General features: G+C 36.1%; 1 protein-coding gene across 5 annotated transcripts in view; it reads right to left on the bottom strand.

Moving 5' to 3' along the window:
- Wdr7 (WD repeat domain 7) overlaps positions 1-27501 on the bottom strand; it is a 252259-nt gene that overhangs the window by 129274 nt on the left and 95484 nt on the right. For all 5 annotated transcript variants that reach the window (XM_048363808.1, XM_048363805.1, XM_048363804.1 and 2 more), the window contains one exon: positions 27287-27400. In XM_048363808.1, coding sequence (XP_048219765.1) covers positions 27287-27400 — 114 coding nt within the window. The remainder of the gene's footprint in view (positions 1-27286; positions 27401-27501) is intronic.

Below are 27501 nucleotides of genomic sequence, written 5' to 3'. Positions count from 1 at the left end.
GCAATTCATTCTTGACTCAAATCTCACTAGGTATAGGTGAAACTTCAATAAAAACCAGTCCTCTCCTGGATTTTACATTTTGAAGCATGATTACAGTTTTATTGAAAAGTATACAGGAGTAACACACTATCTTAAATTATAGTCATTTTGAAACTAAGTTGCAACTTATCCTGATTCTTTATGAATAGACCAGGTTTTTATTGGAAATCAATGGGGAAGGCAGGTAAAATTAGATAGCCATGGTTACCAGAATATCAATAAGACATATAACAATATCCAACTGTAAGTCTTCTGTTAAAAAGAAAATAAAAACACATATTCTACATGCAAATGTTTAAGGTAAATGTTTTCATGGCCATTGCATATAATCTGAAATAGGAAATAATAAAAAAATGTATTATAACCAATTATCAAGGCCAGTAGTTACATTAGAATGTAAAAACATTAGATACTTTAAGTTTTATCACACTTCAAATATTTATCAGTAAAGACAACATGTAAATGAAAAAAATTAATGTAGCAAATTCTGAGCTAGAGGATAGGAAAGAAACAGGGATTATGTATCCTATGATCAAAGTACACATGCATATGTAAAATGTCATAATGAAAGACTTTACTATGTAAAATTTAATATATGCTAATAGAATATAAGATGAATCCTTGTGCTAAATTTAAGAGATGACTGTATAGAGGCAACACACAAAAAGCAGAAGTGAGAGTTTACCATAAATACATTTAAATATCATTCACATACACTTAGTCCCAAAACACCAAACTATAACATAAACACTACCTTTAAAACATCTTCAAGTTATATTAAATAAAAAAGAATTAAATATTAATATTTGATCAAAAATCCTCACATTAAAATACACAGAATTCCAAAACATACCCTATGATAGCTGACAACAGTAAAGTGCTTCTGAGATTGATTTTAGCTTTGCTTCTGAATTTTTCTCTTTGTTAATGTTTACATGCAATTAAAATCATTTCTACACAAGTGGATATATTGTTTATAAAGGATACAAATGAAATTTTACATGATATATATTAATAATAAATACATCTCAGTTATCCTTTACATGTTTTTAAAAAGAAATTTTCCTATCTAAGATATAATGATCACTGAAATATTTGTATGAGTACTAAAAGAGCACAATCTAGTTATTGTTGGAATGTAATTGTTATACTGTGCTATTAAGTATTCAGGATACTGTTTTCTTAAAGTATTTCTCAAAATTCCACAACATAAAGAACCTGCCCCCCCAAAAAAAAAGAACCTGCCCATTCCTAACATAAAAAATACAGAAAACTAGAATGTTTTAAAAACATACCACCAGTAGTCCTATTAAAAAATGGAGGACCAATACTATATTAAAGGGAAAAAAAAAGAAACCATAAATAAGTACCAGAATTATGGCAGGCCCACTGTACTGTGGGAGCTCAATACCAGACTGGTGTGCTGCTGAAGCAAGTCCAGAGAGAGTTAACCTGGTGTGATAAAAGACTTGACAAAGCAATTCTGACTGTGCAGCAATGCTAAGTTGTGGACTAATACATGAACAGGAGGCCCAATCGCTGTCTTTCACCATGCACAATTTACACATGGCTTTATCAATAGCCTTAGTGCTGAATACAGAACACACTCTATTTGGCTTTCAGTCAATTAAGCTTTAAGCTGTCAGCAAACAAGACTTTTAAGTTAATTTTGAATCACCACGAATCAAGTTGAAGGTTGCGAAAGGGCAGCTCACATGCCGACATGAAAAAAAGGCAGTTTAATTGCCTCTGAATAGCTATTATATGCTGCAATTGGCCTATTGAATCTTAGATGATCTATTTATTTACCAAAGTGTAACCATCAAAGATTAGTAAAAGAATGAATAATATGATGTACATTCACAATTTTGCATAAGAAATTGGTATGTTTTGCAAAGATATAAAGAATTCATATTTCTAAAGTTTATTTAATTTTAATGTAGAAATTGTGAAACAAAATTATCAAAATGAAGTAGGAAGTACAGAAGCAAAGCAAGTGCATTCCTAGGAAAATAAATATATATATTTTTAAAGATAAAGTTTTTACCCCTGAATATTTTCATATTGTATTCAAAAGCCAGTGATTTAGAATAATATATATTTCTTTAAAATGTTCATATTATAAATGCTCATCCAATAGTCAGAAAAAATATCCATTTGAATTAAGTTGGAGATTTCAAAACATCTTAACCATCCATTAACTGCATCATTAATTGTGAAAAGGGCAAGACGACCAAACACACTATTTTAATAAAGATGTTTTAATACAGATTAAGGATTTCTCAAGAAAATAGAATAATAAAACCATTTACTTTTAAGAAACACTGCAGTTGGTTACAATCCTAATCAGTTCTTTTCTAGAATTATTTTTTTCAATTGCATGTACTATGTTTTTTTTTATTATCATAGGGTTACTCATGAGTGTTGGATGCATATGTTGATTTTTTGATTAGAAGAGAGCAGTGGAGTATTAGGTTGGTGGGGGAGGAAATGGATAGATTTTGTAAACAGATGTAAACATAGATCAAATTTAGGAACAGGGTCATTTTGCTTTGGCTGAGATAAGCCTTGGTTCTTTTTATACTCTGACACATTTTTACATGTCAGGCTCTCAATAGTGAATGTATTAAACCATGCATTCATGAAATCACATGTAGGTTAAATGTACTATAAAATATTATTAGCCAAGAAGTTGGACAGAATATAGGTTAATATTATGCTTTCTCAAAAACAGTCATATATTCTTGGAAGCTTGGACTCATCCTTCTGAATTTCCAGGCAGCAGTGATGGGCTTGGGAAACAAGACTAACCATCATTTCAGGAACTAGTACATACTAAGGGGCTGCAAGTCAATGATACAATGTAGAAACCTTTCTCCTTCCTTCTTCCATTCATTATTATAAAACACTTTGCTTGCATTTACATTCACAAAATATAATCATTTACCAGTTATGCCACTCAGAAATCAATGCTTCTAAAACCATAAATATAAAGACATTAGAGGATGCCTATACAACTTCTAAGGGAAATACAGAGAGAGAGTGGATTAAATATAAGAGCCAGAATCCCAAGATAAAGTAGAAATCATGTGAAGAAAGTCCATTCTTTTTTAACCACTACTAAGGAACTTATTAAGGACCTGTGGGTTTTTGTTTATTTTTATTGTTTTGTTGTTTTTGGTTGGTCATGGGGCTTGAACTCAGAACCTGGGCATTGTCCCTGAACCGTTTTGTGCACAAAACTAGCACTCTACCACTTGTGCCACTTACAGCTTTTTCTGAATAGTTTATTAGAGATGAGAGTATCATGGACTTTCCTGCCCGGGCTGGCTTCAGATCTCAGTTTCCTGAGTAGCTAAGATTAAAGGTGTAAGCCACCAGCACCTGGCTAAAACTTGTGTTTAACAGTAAAAAAAAAAAAAACCAAACCAAAAAAAAACGTTCTGTGTAAATCTCCTCCTATATATCTTTGTGCGCCAAACATTTTGTACTTTATGAGCACGAACATCCACTCATTCAAAGTGCAAGTGAAGATAGAAGAAAGGCAATGGCTTCTGCCATACATTAGGGAGTGCCATACAGTAGGGGAAGGAAAGCAAACACATACATCAACTATAGCATGTGGTAACACTAAAAGACAATCAAGAGAATGACATGGAAATAATGCAGAACACAGCAAACTTTAAAGGAGGAATTAAGGGTTAAAAATAAAAACCTGAGGCACAATAGCTGACTAAATTGTCCATATTCCACAGTAATGAAATGATAGAACCAGGATCAAAATGGGTTTACTACGCCCAAGGCCAATGCTTAGTGACTACCTTAAAGAAGCAATGGACATTAGATACAATGAAGCTTTTATTAAAGATCTCAGAACTTGACAAGTGTGTTAGCCAGTTTTTTTCCCCCCAATCACTGAGACAAATACTTGAGAAAACAACTTCAGGAAGGATCTAATTTGGCTCCTGGTTTCAGAGGTTTCTGCTCATGGTCATCTGGCTCCATTGTTACAGGCTTGGAATAAGGTCATGGTGCAGGCACATACTGCAGAGGAGAGCTGACTACCTGATGGCAACCAGAAGCAGAGAGACAGAGTGAACCTGATTTCATCACGGGGCTCAGCCTATGGGGAGACGTCCCTCACATGCAGGGTGGGTCATCTTACTCAGTGGCTGTCGCACACACTAATCTGTTTCTAGAAATGCTCAATAGGCACACCCAGAAGTATTCTTTAAAAATCTCCTACTCATTTTTCAATTCAATCAAGTTGACAATCAGGACTAACCATCACAGAAAATGAAAACAGATGAAGGAAGCAACACTTGTTATTATGAAAGGACAACAGTAAGAAACTTATGGATATTCGGAGGAAGCTGGTTTCAGCAGGGAGAAGAAAAGGCCTCATGCCAAAGTGCCATTCAAGGTTCCCAAACCCCTGTAGACAGGACAGGAAGAAAAGGGGAGTCATCTAAAGAAAAAAAAAAGGAATAAAGATAGACAACGGCCTTGGCTGTCCTACATTTTACATTAAAGAATAAAAAAGTATAGTAGTAAGAGATCCTATTGGGATTACCATGTCATTTCCCATGGCATCCTCCTTCTCATTGCCCTTTACCATGTTCTGCTCTTATCCTAGGCATGTAAGACCTGCTATTAAAAACATGCTATTAAATTGTTATATCACAGTTGTAACTACTTTCAAGGACCCGTGTGTATCTGTAGCTTCTATTATTGATGATGTTCTTGTATCACCTTCCTGTGGTTGTACCTACACTATCTCTGTAATCTTATCTGAGTATATTGGAAACCGTGTATACTGGTATTAGAACTAGGAAATTGAAAGGGAATACCAAAATTGAGAGACACAGGGTAAAAAAAAAAAAAGACAAACAACTACAAAAGCAATACTTGCAAAACTGTTTGGTGTAAATGAACTGAACACCTTGGGGGGGGGAGGGAAAGGGGGAGGAGGGAGGGGGATATGAGGGACAAGGTAACAAACAGTACAAGAAATGTATCCAATGCCTAACATATGAAACTGTAACCTCTCTGTCCATCAGTTTGATAATAAAAAATTGAAAAAAAAATAAAAGCATGCTATTAGGCTAAGAACGTGGCTTAGTTGTAGAATGCTTGCCTAGCATAGCATGCATGAAGCCCTGGGTACAACATAAACAGAAAAGGCTGAAAGTGGCGCTGTGGCTCAAGAGGTAGAGTGCTAGCCTTGAGGGAAAGAAGCTCAAGGACAGTGCCCAGGCCCAGAGTGCAAGCCCCAGGACTGGGGTGGGGGGAGGGGAGAGAAGCTATTAAAAAGACATGCTATCCAGGCACTGGTGGCTCACACTTGTAATTCTAGCTACTCAGGAGGCTGAGATCTGAGGATTATGGTTTGAAGCCAGTCTGGGCAGGAAAGTCCATGAGACTTATCTTCAATAAATTACCCCCCAAAGCCAGAACTGATGCTGTGGTTCAAGTGATAAAGTGCTAGCCTTGAGCAAAAGAAGCTCAGGTTCAGAGTTCAAGCCCCAGGTCTGACTCCTCCCCACCTTCCCCCCTGGCCCATGACATTTTAATTTATTATGTAATACATATTTCTCTTCTCCCCAATATAATGTGAGTACATGAAAACAGTCATGGATATTTTGCCAGTTTGCCCACAGATGTTGCTCAAGGGCCCAACAACAATGCCTACTATCTGAATGATTAATACATATTTGTTCAACAAATGATTAAAGCACAGAAGCAAAACAGCTCCAATCAACATGGGTAACAGAAATCAGTTTACAATGGCCCAAAATAGAGATCATGACATCAAAAGTGGGAGTGAAGTCTAGAATGCAAAATAGCTTTGTGAATGCCATGCGGAGGACATTAAACTATAGCATAAAGGCAATGTCATGTAAGTGAACACTTTGGAATCATATGATGATTGAGGGTTATTCTGACAACTTTGCATTACAAATATTTGAGCTATAAAACAATAACTACTACAAGCTCCAAAATAGGAGAATGACAGTGACACTGGAGAAGACATTACAGGAATAAATTTCTGCTGTCCATGTGTACAACAGAGTGAAGTAGCACAAACAAGGTAAAGAGCCATACACAAAGTTAAGGTTTCAATTCTAGGTGCGTGGTACCATTAATAAAAATAAATTCAGGCTGAACATAACTGAGTTTACATAGTTTAAAGAGACACAGGTGGAGAGGTCTAGCAAGTAGCTGAAAATAAAGAAAGAGAGATGAAGTCTGGAAAGAAAAGCCTGGAAATCATTTGTGATCAGTTTATACATAAGACTGGATGCACTTACCAAGAAAGAGAAAACTTAATTGAGAAATACTAATGGGGAAAAACTTAATAGCATTGTAAACATTAAATGACAGGAAAGGACCACTGAGAACGTTGAAGGGAGATTCACCTTCCTCTTCCTGTTTTCTTTATCCTTCAAACTGTGACACAGCCTTTCAGGGCACAGCTGAAAGGTCTGAGCTGCGTGTTCCCATGGCCCTAACCTGCTTAGTGCAAAGCATTAATAGCCTTTTCTTGTGGTCTGACATTTTGTCTTTTACCCTAATCATATCCCTAGAGCATATTCCAGAGCACCCTAGAGAGGCATGACCATACATGGACACACAAATATATATACACACTATATATGAGTATATGTATATATGTGCACATAAGATTTTTCATGTGTGTGTGAGAGAGAGAGACAGAGACAGAGAGACAGAAAGAGAGAAGGAGGGAGAGAGAGAGAGTAAGTCTGAGTATGTGTATAAAAGTTTTCATGCTGCCAATATGTTCCTGATCCACTAAAAAGTGTTAAGGGGAAAATACTAAATGAGAAACCACTATTTGTTATTTTCTTTCTGTTGTAGTATTTAAAAAAGAAACATTCTTTTTTTTTTTTTTTTGGCCAGTCCTGGGCCTTGGACTCAGGGCCTGAGCACTGTCCCTGGCTTCTTCCCGCTCAAGGCTAGCACTCTGCCACTTGAGCCACAGCGCCGCTTCTGGCCGTTTTCTGTATATGTGGTGCTAGGGAATCGAACCTAGGGCCTCGTGTATCCGAGGCAGGCACTCTTGCCACTAGGCTATATCCCCAGCCCAAAAGAAACATTCTTACATATTTCCTCAAAGGAGGGAAGTTACACTAGAATGAGTTATACTGAACAAATATAGAACTAAACATAGAGCATTACTGCCCACAGAATTTATCCTGGTGAGGGACTTCATGAATTCTTAGGGGTTCCTTAGTACTAGCTTATGTTGACAAAGGAGACATTTTAAAAAATTAAAAATGACATTTCTCTCATAATACACAACATCTTTCTAGCTTAAAAACTATTATATAAGGGGGAACATGTTTTAGATAAGCTATGGTCTCAGTTAATGACCTCTCCTCAAAATGTAAAAGGAGAGGTGGGAGACAGGACAGTAACATGGCGTTAAACTCTTTGGCAAAGTATTTGGTTTTTTCCTCCAAGAAAATTTTGGATGCACAGAAAGCTAATAAATACTTTGTTATATAAGATACCAGCACAGAAAAGTCTTGCTATTGCTAGGGAAATAATCTACATCTATAGATTAGTAAATCCAAATCTTGTATTTATTTAAAATGTGGATCATTCTCTGTTGAATTAAAACAAATGCTTTGTTGCTGGCCCTGTGTTTGAATTCAGAAACAGAGTGCTGTCCTCGAGCTCCTTTTTGTCCTGGAGCTCCTTTCTGTTCAAGGCTAGTGCTCTACCAGTTGAACCACACCTTCACTTTGAATGTTTGGTGTTTAATTGGAGCTAAGTCATATGTAACTTTCCTGAGGTGGCTTTACAGTCAGGTCCTCATAGCTCAGCTTCCTGAGTAGCTTACAAGCATGAGCCACCAGCACCCAGCCAAATTATTTTTAGAAGTCAAAGGTTCTTCAGTTATTCCTCCAACTAATTGAAGGTGACTTTGTCCATGTAATAGATATACAACAGGGGCCATCTTCTGTGAGCTAGGGCACTCGGTGTGTCAGGGGAACACTGAGTCAGTCCTGGAAATCTTAGATTAACTGTTGGAGAGGTCTTATCCACCACTGCTTCACTTTCCTTGAAGAAATGTTTCCCCTCAGCTCCTTTGGTTCCCCAGCACATCTGCACCCAGTGTTGCCCAGAGGAACTGGAGTGACTTTTCTGATGGATGAGAGTAGGATCTGAAATCATTGTGAATAGCTCAGCCTCTTCCCCTCACTTCAGGATACATTTACTCACAAAGAGCAACTCTGCTTGTCAAGGCTGTGAGTCTGCAGAAGCAGGGGAAGCACCAAGGGGAAAGGAAGCAGATTTCCAGTACAGGCTGTGATGAATAATTAATTCAGCTGTACAATGTACTACAAAAGAACAAAGACCCAAGAATAAGGAAGAAGGAAAAAGAAGAAAAACCCTACTGAACAAAAGGACTATTTATAAAGCTATAGTAATTAAAACAGCATGGTAGTGGTACAGGAACAAATGTGCAAATAGAATGAGATGCAAAGAAGTGTGGAGCAAAGAAACCCCAAAGTCCAGATACATATCTATAAAAAATGAATTACTGATCATTTATATGAATGAAAATGAAATTAAACTTTACTCTCACAGTACACACAAAGTCAAACTACAAGTAGATTTAAGAACGTGCATGACTGGAATAAACTTTAAAACTTTTGAATGAAAATATACATGATGATATATGGAAGAACTTCATAAGAACCTAAAAGCACTAATCATAAGACGATGAGCTCACAATACAAGAACTTTACCACGATTCTCTCAAAGAAAATGAAAATAAAAGATAAAAATAATTTCTATAATTAGGATAAATGACTCAATAGGAAAAGGAAAATAGCAAAAAACCTGAATAGACATTTCAGAATGCCTATTCAAGAAGAAATACACATGTTCAAACTTATCTGTAGCAGGAAAATGCACCCAGGGGTACAGTAAGATTTATTTTTCCACTCTGTCAACTGGGAAACTTTCATTTTGCTTGAGAAAGGGTCTCACTATGTCACTCGGGCTGATCTTCATGTGAAAGCCAAAGTATAGCCCATTAGGAAATTTTGAAACGTGGAAGTAGTAGAAATGATGTGAATCAACACAAGCTCTCTTACAGCTTGGGTAAGAATCTGACTCAAGTTGATGAAGTTTGCCGTGGGCATAACTAAGCAATTCCAGATCAAGGTATAGAGTGAAGTAGAAACTGTACCGGTGTGTATGTATATAAGACATGGATGTTATGCTCTTAACAGCAGATTTTGCTATAGTATAACAAAACAAACCCCCAAACCCAAATAACTTGAATGTCTGTTGACATATAAATGACGGAATTATGAGTTTTACTTTTGAGGTTAGTAAGTAGTAAAAATAATTAATTACGTGCAACAACCTCAATAAATCTTTGTAACAAAATGTTAGATGGGGAAAAAGTAAGCACTAACATTATGTATGTGGTAGCATCGTTTTGAAAAGCTCAAAGGACAGTGAAGCTGAGCAATACATGTGTACTACAGGCAGAAATGGCAATAGTGTCCCTATCAAAAACATGTTTTCCCTGTGAGGATGACCTTAAATAAAAGGAACTCAACTCATGGCCTTGACCACGTCAATAGCAATAACAGAATAGTTATTATAACAGAGTGACGGAATAGTTAACTAGGAGTGAGAACAGTATAAAAGCAGAAGAGGTCTGTCCTGAACAAATGTTGAATAGGAGTATGATAGGCCAAAAACATAGGCCAAGAAAGTTATCTGAGAAACAGGAGGATTTGTTTATAATTATCCAGAAAGCAACTGGAATGTTACTTTGTCAACTCATCCAATTTAAAATTGGAGATTACAATTAGGAGTTTAATCATGATTTTTAACCTGATATAATAGTGAGACAATGTGTTTGAAATCCAATGAAAACACTGTTTTATCCTCCTTGTACACTGGGTTGTTGAGAAATAGATTTCTGATATCTAGAAATATTGATAATTCACCTTTCACAAGTTCTAACTAACAATAGAAGTTTTAAAAATGAATGAAATTTCATGTATTTCATCCTTAAAAATGAAATGTTATAGAAAGAGGGCTGGAAATATGGTCTAGTGGCAAGAGTGCTTGCCTCATATACAATGAAGCCCTGGGCTCAATTCCCCAGCACCACATATATAGAAAATGGCCAGAAGTGGCGCTGTGGCTCAAGTGGCAGAGTGCTAGCCTTGAGCAAAAAGAAGCCAGGGACAGTGCTCAGGCCCTGAGTCCAAGGCCCAGGACTGGCCAAAAAAAAAAAATGAATTGAAATATTATAGAAAACACTAACAATAATTCTATGCACATTAACACCCCAGAACATTACAATTTTTCATATCTAACCAACCAAAATATTATTAAGAAAGAAAAATCTTTTAGTTGGCAAAAATCCCACTTTGTAAGTTCCTACTATAATTACAAAGGCTGGGAAACAGCAGATCAATTCACTGCATGCCAAAATCATTACTTCCACACTGAAGAGAAACACATAAAGGAAAACAATCTCGAGAACCACATCACGGGCAGGACAATCTTTAAGCTTTGCTGGATCCTCAATTCTCAGTGAGGGGAAAGAAGAGAAAAGGAAGGGGAGGGGAAGGGAAGGGAAGGTTGAGGACAGGTACCTCTGATAAATTCTTCATCTTTAGCCTTATAAGGCCCCACTTGTCTGAACACTTGCAAGGTTTCCCTGCGGTTGTAGACAAAACTATAGCTCTTCTTGCTTCTACCACAAATGCTTAAATTTTAGAGCAATGCATTACAAGCTTAAGAGCATAAATTATATTTTTAAACTACATGTGACAAAATAATCTTATTTCAGTTGTTAATCTAATTTCTTTCTGATTATATTTAATAGGCTCAGATGCAATAAGCATCAAGGGTGATTACAATAGTCATTCTTACATAAATGAAGGAAAAGCAAAACTGAGGAAAATTGAATTCTAGAACACTGAACATGAGGGTTATAAATAATGCGATTTTTTATGAAGTTAAAGTAATGGTAATTATTATAGTCTTGCTTTCATAAACACACACACACATACGCATGCACGCATGTGTGTGCACACACCAGGTGCCAGTGGCTCACATTTATAATCCTAGCTACTCCGGAAGTTTGAGGTTTGAAGCCACCTCAAGCAGGAAAGTCTGTGAGACTTTTTCCCCTATTCATGCACTGGAGGCATGGCTCAAATGGTAAAGCACCAGCAGTGAACAAGAAAGCTGAGCAAGAGTTTGAGACCCAGAGCGTTAAGCCCAGGTGCTAACACCAAAAAGAAAAAAAAGAAAAGTAAGTGCTGATGTGGAGAAATTAAGAGTGCTGTGCCATGGTAGTAGAAATGTAAAACAAAGAAGTCACTATTGAAACCAGCATTACAGTTCCTAAAAACATTAAACGTTACTTTATCTACCACATATTCCAATAACTGCAATCATTAGGTCTTTACCTAAAAGAACAAAAAGCATGGGTTTAACTTAACACTTATACAACAATATTTATGGCAACATGATGCCCAATAACCCAAAGTAGAAGGAATCCAGCGTCTACACATAAATGGGTAAATTGTGTGATAGACACATATTATAGAATATTATTCAGTTCTTAAAAGAGGAAATTTCAATATAAGTTATAAATATGGATATATTTTAAAGTCACTATACTAAGCAAACCATTTATTTGAGTCAACCTGTGTGAAGTAGCTACAATGGACAAATTCAGAGACAGACAGAATGGTGACTGTCATTCTGGTTCCAATTCACCAGAATCTCTGACCTAAAAAACATTTTGTCTTTTTCTAATTTTGAATATGTCCAACAAAATTTAAAGCAAGCCACTAAGTCAATAATCACATTATAAAAGGTTTCTCCTATAGATATAGTTTTCATGCTCATATTGCTGTGTTCATCAAGATCAAAATGAAATATAAAGCACACAAATCTAAACCAAGAAAAAATATTTATATTCATACTCTATCAGTAGGTAGATGTCAAAACACACTGAGGAAAACTGCTTACCTTCCTCCTACCACTTAATCACCAAAAAGTGGTAGTTTTCTATTTGGTGAGCTACTCTAGGAGGTCCATAGACAGCAGAAAGTCTAGGTTTCAAATTCTCAGTGATTACCACCCCTGCTTTAGCATAAAGGGTCCTACAATTTAGGTAAAAATTTTAAAATGCTTTCATGTATAAGGAAGTAAAATGCAAGCAAAATAAAGCTATAGTCACATAAAAGTTTTAGCAACTATATCCATCCCTATGCTGTTTGTTGATTTCCTTAAAATTCATGGAAAGTCCATTTTCTTTTGAAGAATAACCATCTTCCTTTAGAAATAGCCCTTCTTTTGTACATAGTACAGTTATGAAGATGAGAATGACTGACTGATGCAATGTTTTCTGTGAACAGGAATTCACTAGAATCTTGTTATACTGAGGTTGACACCTGCAAGAGCTGGGAGCCCTTAACATCCTTTCATTCTTAAATCAAGTTGTTCACTTCAGAGCAGTTAATTCTATATTCCATGAATTTAATCTCAATAAAAACATCAAAGCCCTTCAATACTTAAAAACCCATTCTCAGATTCTTTTTCCACCTGTGCTCTTTTCTTAAATCTAGTAACAGTGTCTTGATAAAGTGGCATTTTAATATACTAATCAAAATTAGAGGTTATAAAACTTGTTTAAATTTTTACAGTAACACAACTGTTAAACAGATTCAGCTTGTGACATTTTTACTTAAACTTGTTGGTGATTACAGCTGATGAGAAACATTAATAAATCGAATAACATTTTTCTCCACGGCTATTTTGAAATGTCAGCCATTGCTAATCAATAACTTTTTTTTTCTGACTGGTCAAATGGCTCACAAAATGGTCACAACGACTAATTTTGAGATCTCTTTACAGGTCATGCCCAGAAAAACCTTCATCCAAGTAGTTGCGACGTCTATGTGTTCAGGTTTCATCACCAATTATATTAATGGCAATAGTCTCATTTGTCTTTTAAATGCAAATGGTTAAAATGTGACCTTATTTTAAGTTAACACTCTCAAATTAAACTGCATCTTAACTGCACTGACATCTGTCATTCAAACAGATGTCAACTCATAAACCTGACAAAAGACCAATTGTTTATGCAAGTTTGTTGTGTGACAGATGTTTATCAGTCACAGGTCTGAGAGATCAACTTGAGGTGCAAGATTTTCAGTAAGCTGTTCCTAAACTAATAATTCACAATAGAATGAACATGATAATAAGAGTTATGGTTCTATTAAAATTCCAGGAAAAACAGTCTCACCACAGTACTATTTAAATTACTTTAATATGAAATTATGTGGTGATATTAAAATTCCCTCTGATAAATGGGTTAAATCATTTAGAAAATGGAAATTACAAAGCCTCAATGGCCTACAATACAATGATCCTTTCTGCCAATATTATATTCTTATCTGATAATTTCATGGAAAAGAGACAGAGAAATTCTTATGTGAGAGAATGAATACTTTCATATTTAGCATTTAAGGGGGTCAAGTCTGTTTCAAATTTCAAAAGATTACATACATATGTGGTTGCTTTTTTATACAATAGCTATTGCTGGATATGGTGGATGGGTTTCCAAGGAGTAATTAAACGCAAATTAAAAGGTCCTTTGATCTCCATAGGACTGGCTGGTGAGGGAACCACATTCTAAAATGTGTGCTGACAGGGTCTGCCTTGACCCTCTGAAATGAGGCCCAGCAGGAGCCCCGTCCAGCGGCTGACTCTTGGGGCCCCACATTGTACCCAACAGTGGGCAAGAGGCTGATTTGTTGGGAGTGGCAGATGGTTTCATTTGTTGTATATTTTCACTCTTCACCAAAATTTAGGTGGATCCTGGCCACAGATGAGGAAAATACTATTACTGCACCTGTCACCTTAACTTCAAAAGGAAAAAAACTCCAATTCAGCGAATACAGAAAAACCTGTTACGTTTGGTTTTAGCCACTGAATAAAATGTTAAGTTGGCTAAGAGCCTAGTTTTTCTTAAAACTGAAAAACTTAAAAACATCTTATATATTAGAGAAAATTATTCTCAGAAAATTATTCTCAAAAAGTATACTTATAAATATTCAAGGTTATTCACTTGCTTCTTGAATAGTATACAGGCAACTGAAAATGTATAAATACTAAGAAGAATAAAAATATTAACATCAGAGGGAAATGAGTTGTTTTCTATCCCAAACAAGATTTCCTTAAACTTTTAAAAATAACATACATGAATAATATTATACCTAATTTACCATGCCATTTTTTTCTCAACTTTTAAAATATAGAGCTGGGGGGGGGCGGGGAAGAGATGGTGGTGCATGTCTGTGACAGCATTGACTCTGCAGTCTGAGGCAGGAGGAGCCTAAGTTCCAGGCTAGCCTGGTTATATATAGTAAGACCCTGTCACAAACTAGAATATAATTTTTTAAAAAGAATAGTAAGGCAAGCTATGTTTTAAATCAAGCATTTAAATAGTCTTTTAAACACACAGTAAATATTTTTCATAAAAACACAGCAGAAAAACACAGTAGCATGATTGGTTTTTTTTAATTCTGTAGATATACGGATAACTTTCTGATACCGGTAGGCAAACACTTAAATCTATTCTTTCACAGGATGATCTACACCAACTAACTCTCCAGGTGCTCCTGAAGTTCTGAGGATGATTAGTGCTGCCAAGTGCTAATTTAAAAATAACATAACTCCACTGCAACTCAAAGCATTTCAAGAATGATTTTAAAACCTCTTTATAACTTGTAGTTTAGACACAATACCAATAAACGCAAAATCCATTTTCTTAAACCTACCCTGTTTATAAGTCCAATGTATTCTGATTTCAGAAAGACATGAGGAAATTTACTAGACTATTATCAAGAAAAGGACAGAAATCTGAGCTGTGTGACACTACAAAAAGGTAGATTTGTACAAAGTGAAAACAAAACCAAAACTACCTGGAGAAAGAGATCAGGGCTGGTACCTAGGTGGAGTACCATCCATGTGGGCCTGGTCTTTCATTAACAAGCTAACACAACAACACAAAAGGCTGTTCATTACATTCGCAGAAGGCTATGTGGGAGGACTATTAATATGCTGGACAGAAGAGAAAAGGTTCCTGGTCTGGATGATGAACTGAAAACAAAAAAGGATAAATACCAAGTTCTGTTTCTAACAGAGACAACGGTATTAACAGCACTGCACGAAAAAACAAAGTCTAGGCAATTGGTATGAGATACTTTCTAATGATAAGCAATGTAATTTCAGAACTACAGTATCCAAATGAAAGAAAGCAATAGTTCCATAATACTTGCACTGGTTTGCTAGTGGGTAGCAGGATGGTCCTACGTGCCAAATTCTAAACTTTAGTAGGAATAAAAGAAAGAGGAAAGGGACTAGAAACTAGCTCATATGAAATGTTAGGGGACAATGAGAAGACTTTCCATGAAGGGAGAGAAGACTTCATTTGTCTTTTCTTTTTCTCCCTTTCTTCCTTCTACCTTTCCTCTTTTCTTCCTTCTATATTTCCATCTTTACTCCCTGCCTCCCTCCCTCCCTCCATCTCTTTCCTTTTTCCTTTCTCTCCTTCCCTCTCTTCCTTTTTCTTTCTCCCCCTTTCTTTCTTTCTCTGTCTCATCTTCCCTCCCTCCCTTCCTTTCTCTCTCATCTCATTCTTTCTTACTTTTCTCTCTTTCTCGTTCAATACCTGTGGATAATTAAAATTTATCTGGTGAATAAAAAGTAAAACCATATAAGTGACCAATCCATGGCCTCAACATTTTCACCCTTTCAGCCTATTTGATTTCTCATTAAATAAAAAATACGTTATTTTAAAGTAAGACACAGTGGAGTATGTAATGTCAGCTACTTTCCAAACTGAACTGATAGTTGGCCCTTGCTCCTGATGATCCGGTCGGAGAGTGGCAGCAAAGCCACTCCTCACTCCCCCCCACCCCACCAATCTGTTTCTAGCTCAGTAATGGGCATTAGCTTGAGAACTCTTCCCATGCCTTTCTATATGTCAAAAAGGCAGGCTTACCTCTTACCTAACTCCCACTCTTAGGCTCCAGTGCTCTGAACTATCTAAAGTCTTCTGTAAACACATGTATGTTGTATGTTCAACATATATGAATGTGCAGTCTGCATCTAAAATTAAATTATCAGTGGCTCAACTAAAGGACTGACTACATCCTCCAAAGAATGTGCTGATAGAAGACATAAGGTGCTTATTTTGAATAAAATGGGCATTCTTTATACATCTTTTAGCAGCACTAATAACACTGAAACAATCACTTCAAAAAGGTTAGACAACACTGGACATGGATGGCTTAGTTCTGTAGTCCTAGCTACTCAGGAAGCTGAGATCTGAGGATGAAGGTACAAAGCCAACCTGGGCAGGGAAGCCCATGAGGCTCTTAGCTCCAATAAACTACTCTGAAAAAAGCCAGAAGTGGCACTGTGGCTCAAGTGGTAGAAAATCAACCTGAGTACAAAGAGGCTCAGGCCCAGGCCAAGAGCTCAAGCCCCAGGATAGGCAAAATACAAAAAGGCAAGTAAGTGAGAGATCTCCCTAAACCTGGTTTCAGGTTCCCAGAATCCTTTTAACTGGATTCACTTCCCTTTATTCATTCGGTCATTTTTCCTTAGGATATACAGTTACCAAAATAAGAAAATAAAGTATTCTCACTTTACCCCCATATCGCATATGAAAGAGGGTTCCTTCTTACAGAATATTATATAATGCAAACATTCACGTCCATGAATACTTTAAATATTATGCTAAGGACCACACAGATAACCAGTTTCTTTCTGGGTACAAGCTTAAGAGCAGCAGTCGTATGAGGCTGGCTCTTGTCTCATCCTTGCTCTCCACAGCAACCTGTGGGTGGAGTCACTTTACAGTCCAGGCAAGATTAAGCAATCCAAAAGAGAAATCAATGATTTGATTTTTATGTACAAGGAATAAAAGGGGGGAATGTAATATGGAGGTCAGATCTGGCCAGCGCCATCATTGGCTGTTGAGGGGTGTCAGATTGACTCCATCTCAGATTAAAGAGAGCAGAAGCAGATTCCATCTTCACTAAGATCTCCCCTGCCTTATCCAGGGAAGTTCCCCTTCGATGTGATAAGATTGTGTAAACTGCTTGACCACCTGTGCCTCCCGTGAGTAGGCTTCATCATGTGAGCCCAGCCAAATCCGTGTACCAAATAGGTTGGTTCATACAGTTGCTATGAGACAGACTGTAACTCCTATTGGCCACCTGCGAGTGACCTGGCATGTTCTGTAGGTGTTGTAACCTCATTGGCCACCTGCTTGTAGCAAGCTTGACCATGTGGTATTTGCCTTTATAACTCGACCCCGAGCGTGGCCTGGGGCTTGAGGTCCCAGTTCTCCTGTCTGGGCTGCGGCCCTGGCCGGCCAGCCTGCATTTTACGGTCGTGGTTCCAGCTCCTGAGTCTGGCCGTGACCCTGGCTGGTCAGTATACTTTTTACTTCCCTAATAAATCCATCTTTTTACTTTAAAAAAATAAATATTATGTTAAATATTACCTTTCATTTGTGGTTAAAGAGGTTTTTAATTTTTGTGTATTTTTTCTTTTCTGCTTTTCTCCTTTCGTTGTTGCTTTTGATTTCTGTGCCTTTTGTCTTGAATGTAAGTTTATTTGGTTTGGAGTGGGTGAGAGATACACAGAAATGTGGGACAAAAGATGAACAAATTCCACAGTGATACTCACTAGACACTATGTTGAAAATGAACTGTACAACTTGTGGGGGACAGGGGTCAGGAGGAAAATACTGGGAGAAAACAAGGGACGAGGTGACACTGTTCAAAAAGGAATGTACTCATTACTTATGTAACTACAACCCCTCTATACATCATCTTTACAATAAAAAATTTAAAGATCATACACTTAACATACAAAAAAAGAGTAAGAGCCTATACATTTGACAGCTGATTATCACCTGAGAAATTACGGGGAAATTCAAGGGTAGTAGTGAATTTAATTAGCTCTTCCTGTATTAACAGTGAGTAAAAAGTACCAGGAAAAAGGAGCCTGAATCCTAGCGTCTGTTTTAAAATCTGTTTATCCCCCTTAATATGGTTTGCACAGTAAAAGTAATCATTCATATATCTGACATTCAGTCTGTGAATTATGAGACACTGTTGTCATTACTTGTGTGAATTACAACTTTTGGTCACATGGGTTTGATATCAATTATGAGGGCAATTCATGTAATGTACAGATAGATAATAGTGTGCCACAATGTAATGCAATTCATTCTTATCCACAAGGTATTGTCACGCAGTTCACAAAAGGCCAAATTTTAAGTTCATCCTGAAGGTTATTCACTCACACACAAAAAATCTCTTTTGCGTTTTGTTGTTTTATCAGTTCTCTTAAATGCTGCTCCTATAATACAACTAAGAATTTCTGTTTTGTTTCTCTAAATTTAGCAAAAGGAATACATAATATTAAATGTGAAAATCAAATCTTAATCTTTGTAACTGAATGTTTTGGGGCATTTGTGTGGTTTCCAAAATATGTATGAAATTATTTTCTTATACTGAAAATCTATGTTTATCTCTTATGAAAACAGGGTATGAGGAGAGGAGTGACACTGATCCAGACACATTATACTCATATACTGACATGTTGAATTGAATTAGGTACAACTACTTAAGAATAATAAAAAGAAAAGAACAGGATATTTTTTATTTTAGAAAACATTCCCTCTTGTATGTAAACAAAATAAAACTAAAAAAGAATAGAAATTTCTACTTTACACAAAAAGAAAATGATTTGATATGATAAATACTCTAATAGTTTTTTTTCTTCTTGCAAGGTGTGTGTGTGTGTGTGTGTGTGTGTGTGTGTGTGTGTGTGTGTGTGTGTGTGTTGAGCTCCGGCCTGAGTGCTTTCCCTTACTATATACTTTTTTGCTCAAGGCTAGTGCTCCATCACTTGAGTTGCAGCTCCACCTCTAGCTTTTTTGGTGGCAAATTGGAGATAAGCGATTAATAGACTTTCCTGCCTGGGCTGGCTTGGAATCACAATCCTCATATCTCAGCCTCTTGAGTAGCTAGGATTACAGGTGTAACCTACCAGTGCCCAGCTTCTAAGGGATTTTTAGAACTACTGCCTATCCTACATTCAAGTCCTGACTTCACCATTCTCTACTGTGGGCTTAACACATCTCATCTGACTCTGTTCTAACCTGAGGATATACTTGGAGCTGCTGAAAACATTAAAAGGATCCCAGAGCAGACTGATACAGATTTTGCATTTAATTGCATTGAATTGAGTTGCTGTGATAGTCAAGTGCCCAATTTTTAAAGAAAGTTCATGTTTACATGAATTTACCAAGTTTGAATCCATTAGTATTTCTTGCCCCGACTGCTTTCAAAAGTATTACAACCAATCAGCCTATAAGCACATTAAAAAAAAGTGCTTATATTAGAAAATATCATTAAGAAAGATTTGGTGCCAAGGCAACTGTTGATAAAGTAATTCATGTTATAGTACCTCTGATACTTTGAGATTTTTAATTCATTTAAATACACAAACACTTTCTTGGTAAAAATACATCAATATTAAGTAGATTCTTCATTTATAAAAAGCCCATAGTTTACAAAAAGCCTGAAGAGTTGCTTGTATAGAAGAAACTGAACATTTTCCTTTTGCACATTTTTTCAAGCAAGCTTCCCCAGGCCAAACTTTCAGCCAAACGACCCTGACCATATTAAATCTGGTTATGTGACTTCTAGTTTTCTATGGACAATGGAAAGCAGCAAGTTTTCTTACTATCAAAGAACTGCGTTCACTCACGGAACACACTGTGATTCCACTTCTCTTCAAGGCCATTTGTTGAATGTCAAGCTTCCAGGAATAACTTCATTTCTTCCTGGAACAACCCACTTCACTTTACCCTCTATCCAAGCCACTATGTTTCTGGAGTGGGCCATTAAGACCCAGAAGGATCTCTTGGACAATAGCACCATTGATAATGTCTAGCTTCAAGAAAACAAGAGATTTCAGGTTTCATTGACATCCACACTCCAAAAATGAGGTTGCATAGCCACCTTGGCAAAAGAGAGAATGTGGAAAGGGAAGAAAAGTGGGATGAAAGAGGGCAACCAGAGGTACATTTCCCTTGCCTATGAACCTGCAGTGGACTGCAGAAAAGAGGTCCTCTTTCTAGCATGTTGGAGTATATCCCATCTACATCAGGATAAGTTACAAAGCACATGGCTTCAAGATTTTTTTTTTCATTTAAATCCTGTGAATCACATTATTTTCCTACTTTGAAAAACGTAGTTTTTTTCATGAGTAAAAAATACTTTTAAATAAAAAGCAACAGAAGAGCTAGTTACATTCTTAGATCATCAAGAAACAATGTATGTGGAATAAGCCTATATTCTTTCCTGCACTAATCTGTTACAAACACATTTTGAGCCTCTAAATGCACACTAAGAAGAAAGTAGTGGTTGAAGAGATACTTAACACATACGTATAGAAAATGTGTAGTTAGTAACATATAGCATATGTGGAATGTTATATGAAGTGCAAGTGACCTCATGGATTCATTAACTCAATCATTCAGCCAATAAATATTTACTGATATGTCATATATCTAGGCACCATTGCAGTACTAGAAATATAAAGGAGAAAAGTCACATGCCCACACAGGACTCATTGGAAGCCAGGTGAAGATATATCACTTAGCAGTTTTTTAATTATTATTGCTACATAATATTATCCTGTAATAGTAAAGTGCACACAACTGAGTGATGACACACAAGGAAAGTCCTAGGGGGTTTCTAACATAATGACAGCTCAAGTTGGATTTGAGGGAAACCTTCAGAATGTGACAGTGTTGAGAGTATACCAGCCAGACAGAGGAGCACACGTAAGTACAAAGTGTGTTTACTCTGGGGAAACTACCTAAAAGTTAAACCATTTGGTTCAAAATTGAAGAAACAACAAAGGACATGTTGACAGGAAACTATATATACCAATTAAAAATAAAGCCAGGAGCTGGTGGCTCAAGCCTGTAATCCTAGCTACTGAGGAGGCTGAGACTGAGGATTGCAGTTCAAAGCTAGCCTGGGCAGGAAAATCTACGAGACTTTTATCTCTAATAAACTACTCAGAATCTTTTAAAATTTATTTTGCCAGTCCTGGGCCCTGAGTTTCTTTTGTTCATGCTAGAGCTCTACCACTTGAGTCATATAGTGCCACTTCCGCTTTTTCTGTTTATGTGGTACTGAGGAATCGAACCCAGGGAGACAAACCAATGCAACAGCAATACTTGCAAAGTTATATGGTGTAAACCAACTGTACAACTCATGGGGGGAAGAAGAGGGAGAGAGGGAAAGACAGGGGAAAAATGAGGGAGGAGGTAACAAGTTGGATAAGAAATGTACACACTGCCTTACTTATGAAACTGTAACTCCTCTGTACATCACTTTGTCAATAAATAAATAATTTTTAAATGAAAAAAAAAAAAGAAACTATTCAGAAAAAGTCTGAAGTGGTGCTGTGGCTCAAGTGGTGGAGTCCTAGCCTTGAGCAAAAAGAATAAATATCAGGGAGAGCAGCCAGGCCCTCAGTTCAACCTTCAGAACCAGCTCTAATAATTAATAATAATAGTAATAATAGTTTCCTCCTGAAATATAAACTTCAAATCAGTGAAATAGGTATCTGTGAAGAATTAGATTTTAAATACATATATATGTGTATACACACAAACACGTGTCAAATTGAGGCAAGGAAGCAGGACAAGTTGTTTCTAGCAGCAGTAAAAAAGAAGAATAGCAAAATGAACTTATTATTGTCAGTGTTAGAGTGACTTCCTTGAGTGACTTAAATTCAGTCAACTACAATTTTACACAAAAACATAAAAAGGAGAAAGACAGCTAACAGACCTATTCAGATCCACATATATTGTTGCTTTTGTTCAGAACAGTTGAATCTGTCAACTATCTTGTTGCTGATCTAATATCAAGCTGTCCTTTTTGACAATGTCAGTGACTCTTGACCCTTTATTACTATTATATGGTCAGTTTGGTTTCTTGCTATATTGAATGAGAGGCAGGGCACTAAACTATGACCCTCAGGAAAAAAGAGTGACTTTCTTAAAGAGATACATGCAGGTTCGTGAATAAAATTTTCGTAATTCTTTAACTTGCAAATCTAACAAGTGATATACTTTAAAAAGGATGGTTCTTTTTAAAATCTATCCATCCTTTACCATGAAGAAAGTTATACAGGAAAATTAAGTCATACAAAGTGTCTGCCTAACATTATGTGAATGTGGCATTAATTATTCTTATGCATAAGCAATTTAAGTACTTGACTCATATTTCATTACATTTATTTCACTGCCTAAAGTTCATTTATGTATCTAATTTCTTCTTCTATACTCAAGCCTTTGTCTATTTTTCTGTGCCATTAACTTCCTGCTTGCTGTCTTTAAAAGAACAAAAAAAAACAAAATAGGTCTGCCTTATAGAAATTGATTCATCTAAAAATTTCCCCATCTACGTTTGGTTTTTATAAGACTTGCTATATTAATAGTTATATTAACATAATGTCAAATTAATGCCATAATGTAAGAACACAGCAATTACATGTGCTGAACATGCACTGTAATATGAAAAATAAGAATATATATAAAAGCAAATGCACAGGTATAGCATAACATTCCATAACTAGAAATAATCTTAATAGTACTGTTTTTACTTTATACAAACCATAGCTATACTCTATTTAAAAGAGCATTATTGCATAACCTGAGGCAATTTCATTGGAAAAACATATACATTTGCTATGTATACTGTATAACAAAAACCACAAGTGTAATAGATTGTAATATTCTTTGACATAAAATACTGTTAATCTATCAAAATGGAAGTGATACATAATTTAAAATGTGACTAAGAAATAGAACTGGGTGATTCTTTAGACAGAATGTTAAGTGAGTCTGAATGTGTGTTAAACCAAGGCACACCAGCATTACTTTGTAGAGCCGATCAATAGATATCAGCTTTAAAAGAGAGAGATAGAAAGAAGCTGCAGCATATTTTTTTAAATGACAAGGTGAAGGTTTAAATTGTCTCAATCAAGACTCAATTTTTTTCCTCCCTGTTTCTCCAGCTGTTCTCTTCCAGTTAAGACTCTTCATTTCAAATAAATTTAATTAGTTCCAATTGATCATAGTAACACTTACAAAGCTTTCTCTATGCATCTTTGCATATACAAAGCAAATGCTAACAAAGACTGCTAGGCTTAGGTTCAAGTGTCTTATAACATTATTCACACCTCCTTCATTCTCACCAAAAAGAAAAATAGCAGTATTCTGCTGTCTTTAGCAAAAGCACAATATTATATTTCATATTTTAACTGGTTAGGTTGGTCAGGTTGTTCTTAAGAAACAAGAATTTAGTATACACATTAGCCAACTCAAGAATTTATTAAAAATATAGGCATATATTTGTCATGACATGATGTCTATCAATTTTATAAAGGCATATTATGTCAGTTCCATTTATGTAACTGAAAAACTGATCAGATTTTTCAACGTGAATGGCTAGGCTGTACAGCTTTCTCCCTTTATAGTACTGGTTCTCTACAATGCCAGTTATCCCCAAATAAGATTATTGTGCTTGAAACAGATTTCTCTCAGTGCATCTACCATATTTTTCATAATGCAATTTATATAGGATTCTAGTCAATAAAAAGAAATACAGTTTTCTTCTAAACCTCCACAAAAATCTATACCACTGTTAAATCAAGTCACACAATCTAAAGGTAACCTGAACAATCTACAGACTATAGCATGCTATTTTCTTTGACAACATGTTAAACAAGGCTTTTTATTTAAATTCTTTAGATATTGAGCATTCTCACTTTTAGTTCCCATGACATGAAATGAATAAATAAGCTGACAAAAGCCATTCGTCACATGTGTTCAATTCAATTTCTTCAAATTAAAACATATTGTATGCGGCAATAACTCTCCAGTTTGGACTTGCATTTTAAACTTCTTAATTTTGTTAATGATAAAATAAGAACAAAGTCATGTGCTATTACACTGTCTCATTAATTTAGTAGTGCATAATTCAAAATTCCAATGTACTGAATAATGATGCTTACTTGACTGCTCGAAAATTGAGCTTTTATGCAGAATGTTAATTGAGTTGTTCTACTACACAGAAGCAAATTACTTTTGCAATAAACTAAATGGCTACTTTTCATAAGCTAGAATGTCTTTGAATTTATGAAGAATTATGAAATAACAAAATACGTCTATATAGCATAAAAAGGCAATTAAAACACCATTAAAAAACAAGAAGGCTGGGAATATGGTCTAGTGGCAAGAGTGCATGCCTCCTATATATGAAGCCCTGGGTTTGATTCCCCAGCACCACATGTATAGAAAATGGCCAGAAGTGGTGCTGTAGCTCAAGTGGCAGAGTGCTAGCCTTAAGCAAAAAGTAGCCAGGGGCAGTGTTCAGGCCCTGAGTCCAAGGCCCAGGACTGGCAAAATAAATAAATAAAACAAGAAACATCTCCATGCTGGTGGCTCACACTTGTAATCCAGCTACTCAAGAGGCTGAGATCAGAAGACTGTGGTTCATAGCCAGCCTGGGAAATGCAAATCAAAACAACTCTGAGATTCCATCTCATCCCAGTTAGATTGGCCAGCATCATGATTGCGAACAACAAGGGCTGGTGGGGATAAGGGGAAAAGGAACCTTATTGCACTGGTGGGAATGTAAACTAGTACAACCATTCTGGACAGCAATCTGAAGGTTCCTCAGAAAACTAAACACAGATTGTCCCTATGACTCAGACATACTATTCCTGCGCATCGACCAAGAACACCACAAGCCAGGATGCCGTAAAGACACTTGCATATCCATGTTCATTGTTGCACTATTCATAGCCAACCTGTGAAAACAGCCCAGATGCTCAACAGTAGATGAATGGACTGAAAAAATGTGGTATCTATGCACAATAGAATTTTACATAGCCATTAGGAATAATAATAATATTATGTCATTTGCAGAGAAATGGATGGACCTAAACAAATCATGGTAAATGAGATAAGCCAAGCTCAGAGAGACAAACAGCATGTTCTTTTGCTCATATGCAGAAGCTAGACCTAAAGTATACTGGGACATGAAAATGACACAGGACTCTAGGCATTCACACACAGTGAGACCAGGATACACTCAGGAGAGAAACACAAAGGTGCAATGTCTATGATCATATAAAGTAATATCGAAATGGAAACAAGGTTTTTTTCTTTGTTGTTCTTTTTTTGTTTTCTTTTCTTTTTGTCTTATTCACTGGTTTATCTGACTTTGGGAGGGTTAGGGGTAGGCACAGAAATGGAGGGGAAAAGGGTGAAAAACGCAGCATCAGTACTCGCTAGATAATATGTTGGAAATGAACTATACACTTTGTGGGTAGGGATGGGAGGGAAGAACTGGGAGAGAGTGAGGGAAGGGGTGACATTGTCCAAAAAGAAATGTACTCTTTACCTGATTTAAGGAACTGTAACCCCTCTGTATATCACCTTCCTACTAACAATGACAAAGGGGGTGGGGGAAGCCAGCCTAGGTAGGAAAGTATGTAAGACTCTTATCCCCAATTAACCACCAAAAAGCAGGAAATGGAGCTGTGGCTCAAGTGGTGGAGTGCTAGCCTTGAGCAAAAGAGTTCAGTGACTGCTTCCAGGTCCGGAGTTTGATGCCAGCCCCAGGACTGGCACCAAAATAAAATGAAAATAAATGAATAAATCCCCAAAGGACATAGAATTCCCAAGTTACAGAAACAAATTTCATGATTGTAAAATGCTAAATGATTTCAGAAAGGTTGGAGGTTCCTAAAATCAGTTATATTTAAGTTGAATTATAGTATCCAATGAGCTTATTTATTAAAAAGAATTTTAAAAAATAACAAGTAATAACCCCAAATTACCTACCTTTACTGAAAACTAGATGTTTCCCAACCTAAATGATAATTCTCTGCAGGTCTTGATATGTTTGAATAGGCTTTAAGTTCCTTAAATATAGGTTTTGTAAATTTTCAAGGTAAAACATTTGACTTCTAAGTAGAAGAAAGTCAAAGGCATGCAGGTGGTAACATTAATGGACTTGCTACACATTAAAAGCAAACAGAACAAAACAAAAAACCTCTTCTTTACCTTTTAATGAAAATTTTGTTATTTTCTTTATCATGCTTTAGAAATATTATTGGTTATATTATGTTCATATTTCCAGCTTCATCATAATTATAGTTATGTTTTTTAACCACCTACAACAAAAATAATCATTCTCAATGTTTACAAAGCTACATGTATAGGCTGTTTGGGATAAGTTTTAGCTTTGTTCTTTTTTTTAACTGTTATTATAAAGGTGATATACAGTGAGGTAATAGTTACATAAGTCAGGTAACAGGTACATTTCTTTTAGGACAATGTCACCCCTTCCCTTGCTCTCTCCCAGTTTTCCTCCCTTGGCTGTTGTTTTATCCTGTGTAATTCAAAGAAATTAAGCTGTATGAACATGAAGACTCAACAATTAAAATTGGTTCAAGTGTACAAAAGGCCTAAATCTATGCCATGTGTGAATTTCCTAAAAGTTACTTATGCCTAGTTGCACAGCAGATAATACAGATAAGAATGTTCAATATCTACACAAGGTAAATCTTTAAAAAATAAAATTTATTTTATAGTTTTAGGTATAAAAAGTAGCTATAAGTTTCCTTCTGAGCCTATAATGGTATATACTGCTATTACAGTTTCATTATTCTTTAGTTTAACCTAATACAGTAATTATAAAACTTTTCACAATCTAATGAAGTATGTTCTTCTATATGTTTCAAGTCCATAGTAATGATCCCATTTCTAATTAAAAGGTTTCCAGAAAATAAAGTGCACAATGAGTACTTTCATTGTTATACAGTAATGACAATGTGTGCTCCTGGGTCAAATAAACCATTTCAGTTCTTTTCACCTCAAGATCATAAAGAACACTACAGGGTCTTAGGGAACTGAACATAGCATTAATACACGCTTCTATCCTTTCCATCAAAATACTTATTTCCAATATAAACAATGTAGAAGACATTTGCACTGTTGAACAAAGCACCATGCAGATTATATGAAAGACGTCCAACTTACCAGTGGTGATGTCATCATCCACCAGGTCATGTTCTTCTTCTGGGACTTTGGCTTCCTGTGCCGAGGCATCAGGAGCAGTGGTTATGGTCTGCATGGCTTCTGCGGTAACTCCAGCTAAATGGACAGAAAGCACAAGGTGGCATTTGAAAAAGCAAAAAGAGAAGTAGAACAAAATTGCTAAAGCTTTTGATTTACTGGATGTAAATCTGTTGAAA

The sequence above is a fragment of the Perognathus longimembris genome, chromosome 15, assembly GCF_023159225.1.
Source record: "Perognathus longimembris pacificus isolate PPM17 chromosome 15, ASM2315922v1, whole genome shotgun sequence".
Classification (NCBI taxonomy): Eukaryota; Metazoa; Chordata; class Mammalia; order Rodentia; family Heteromyidae; genus Perognathus; species Perognathus longimembris.
Note: the sequence above shows the minus strand (reverse complement) of the source record. Positions and strands in the feature narration are given on the sequence as shown.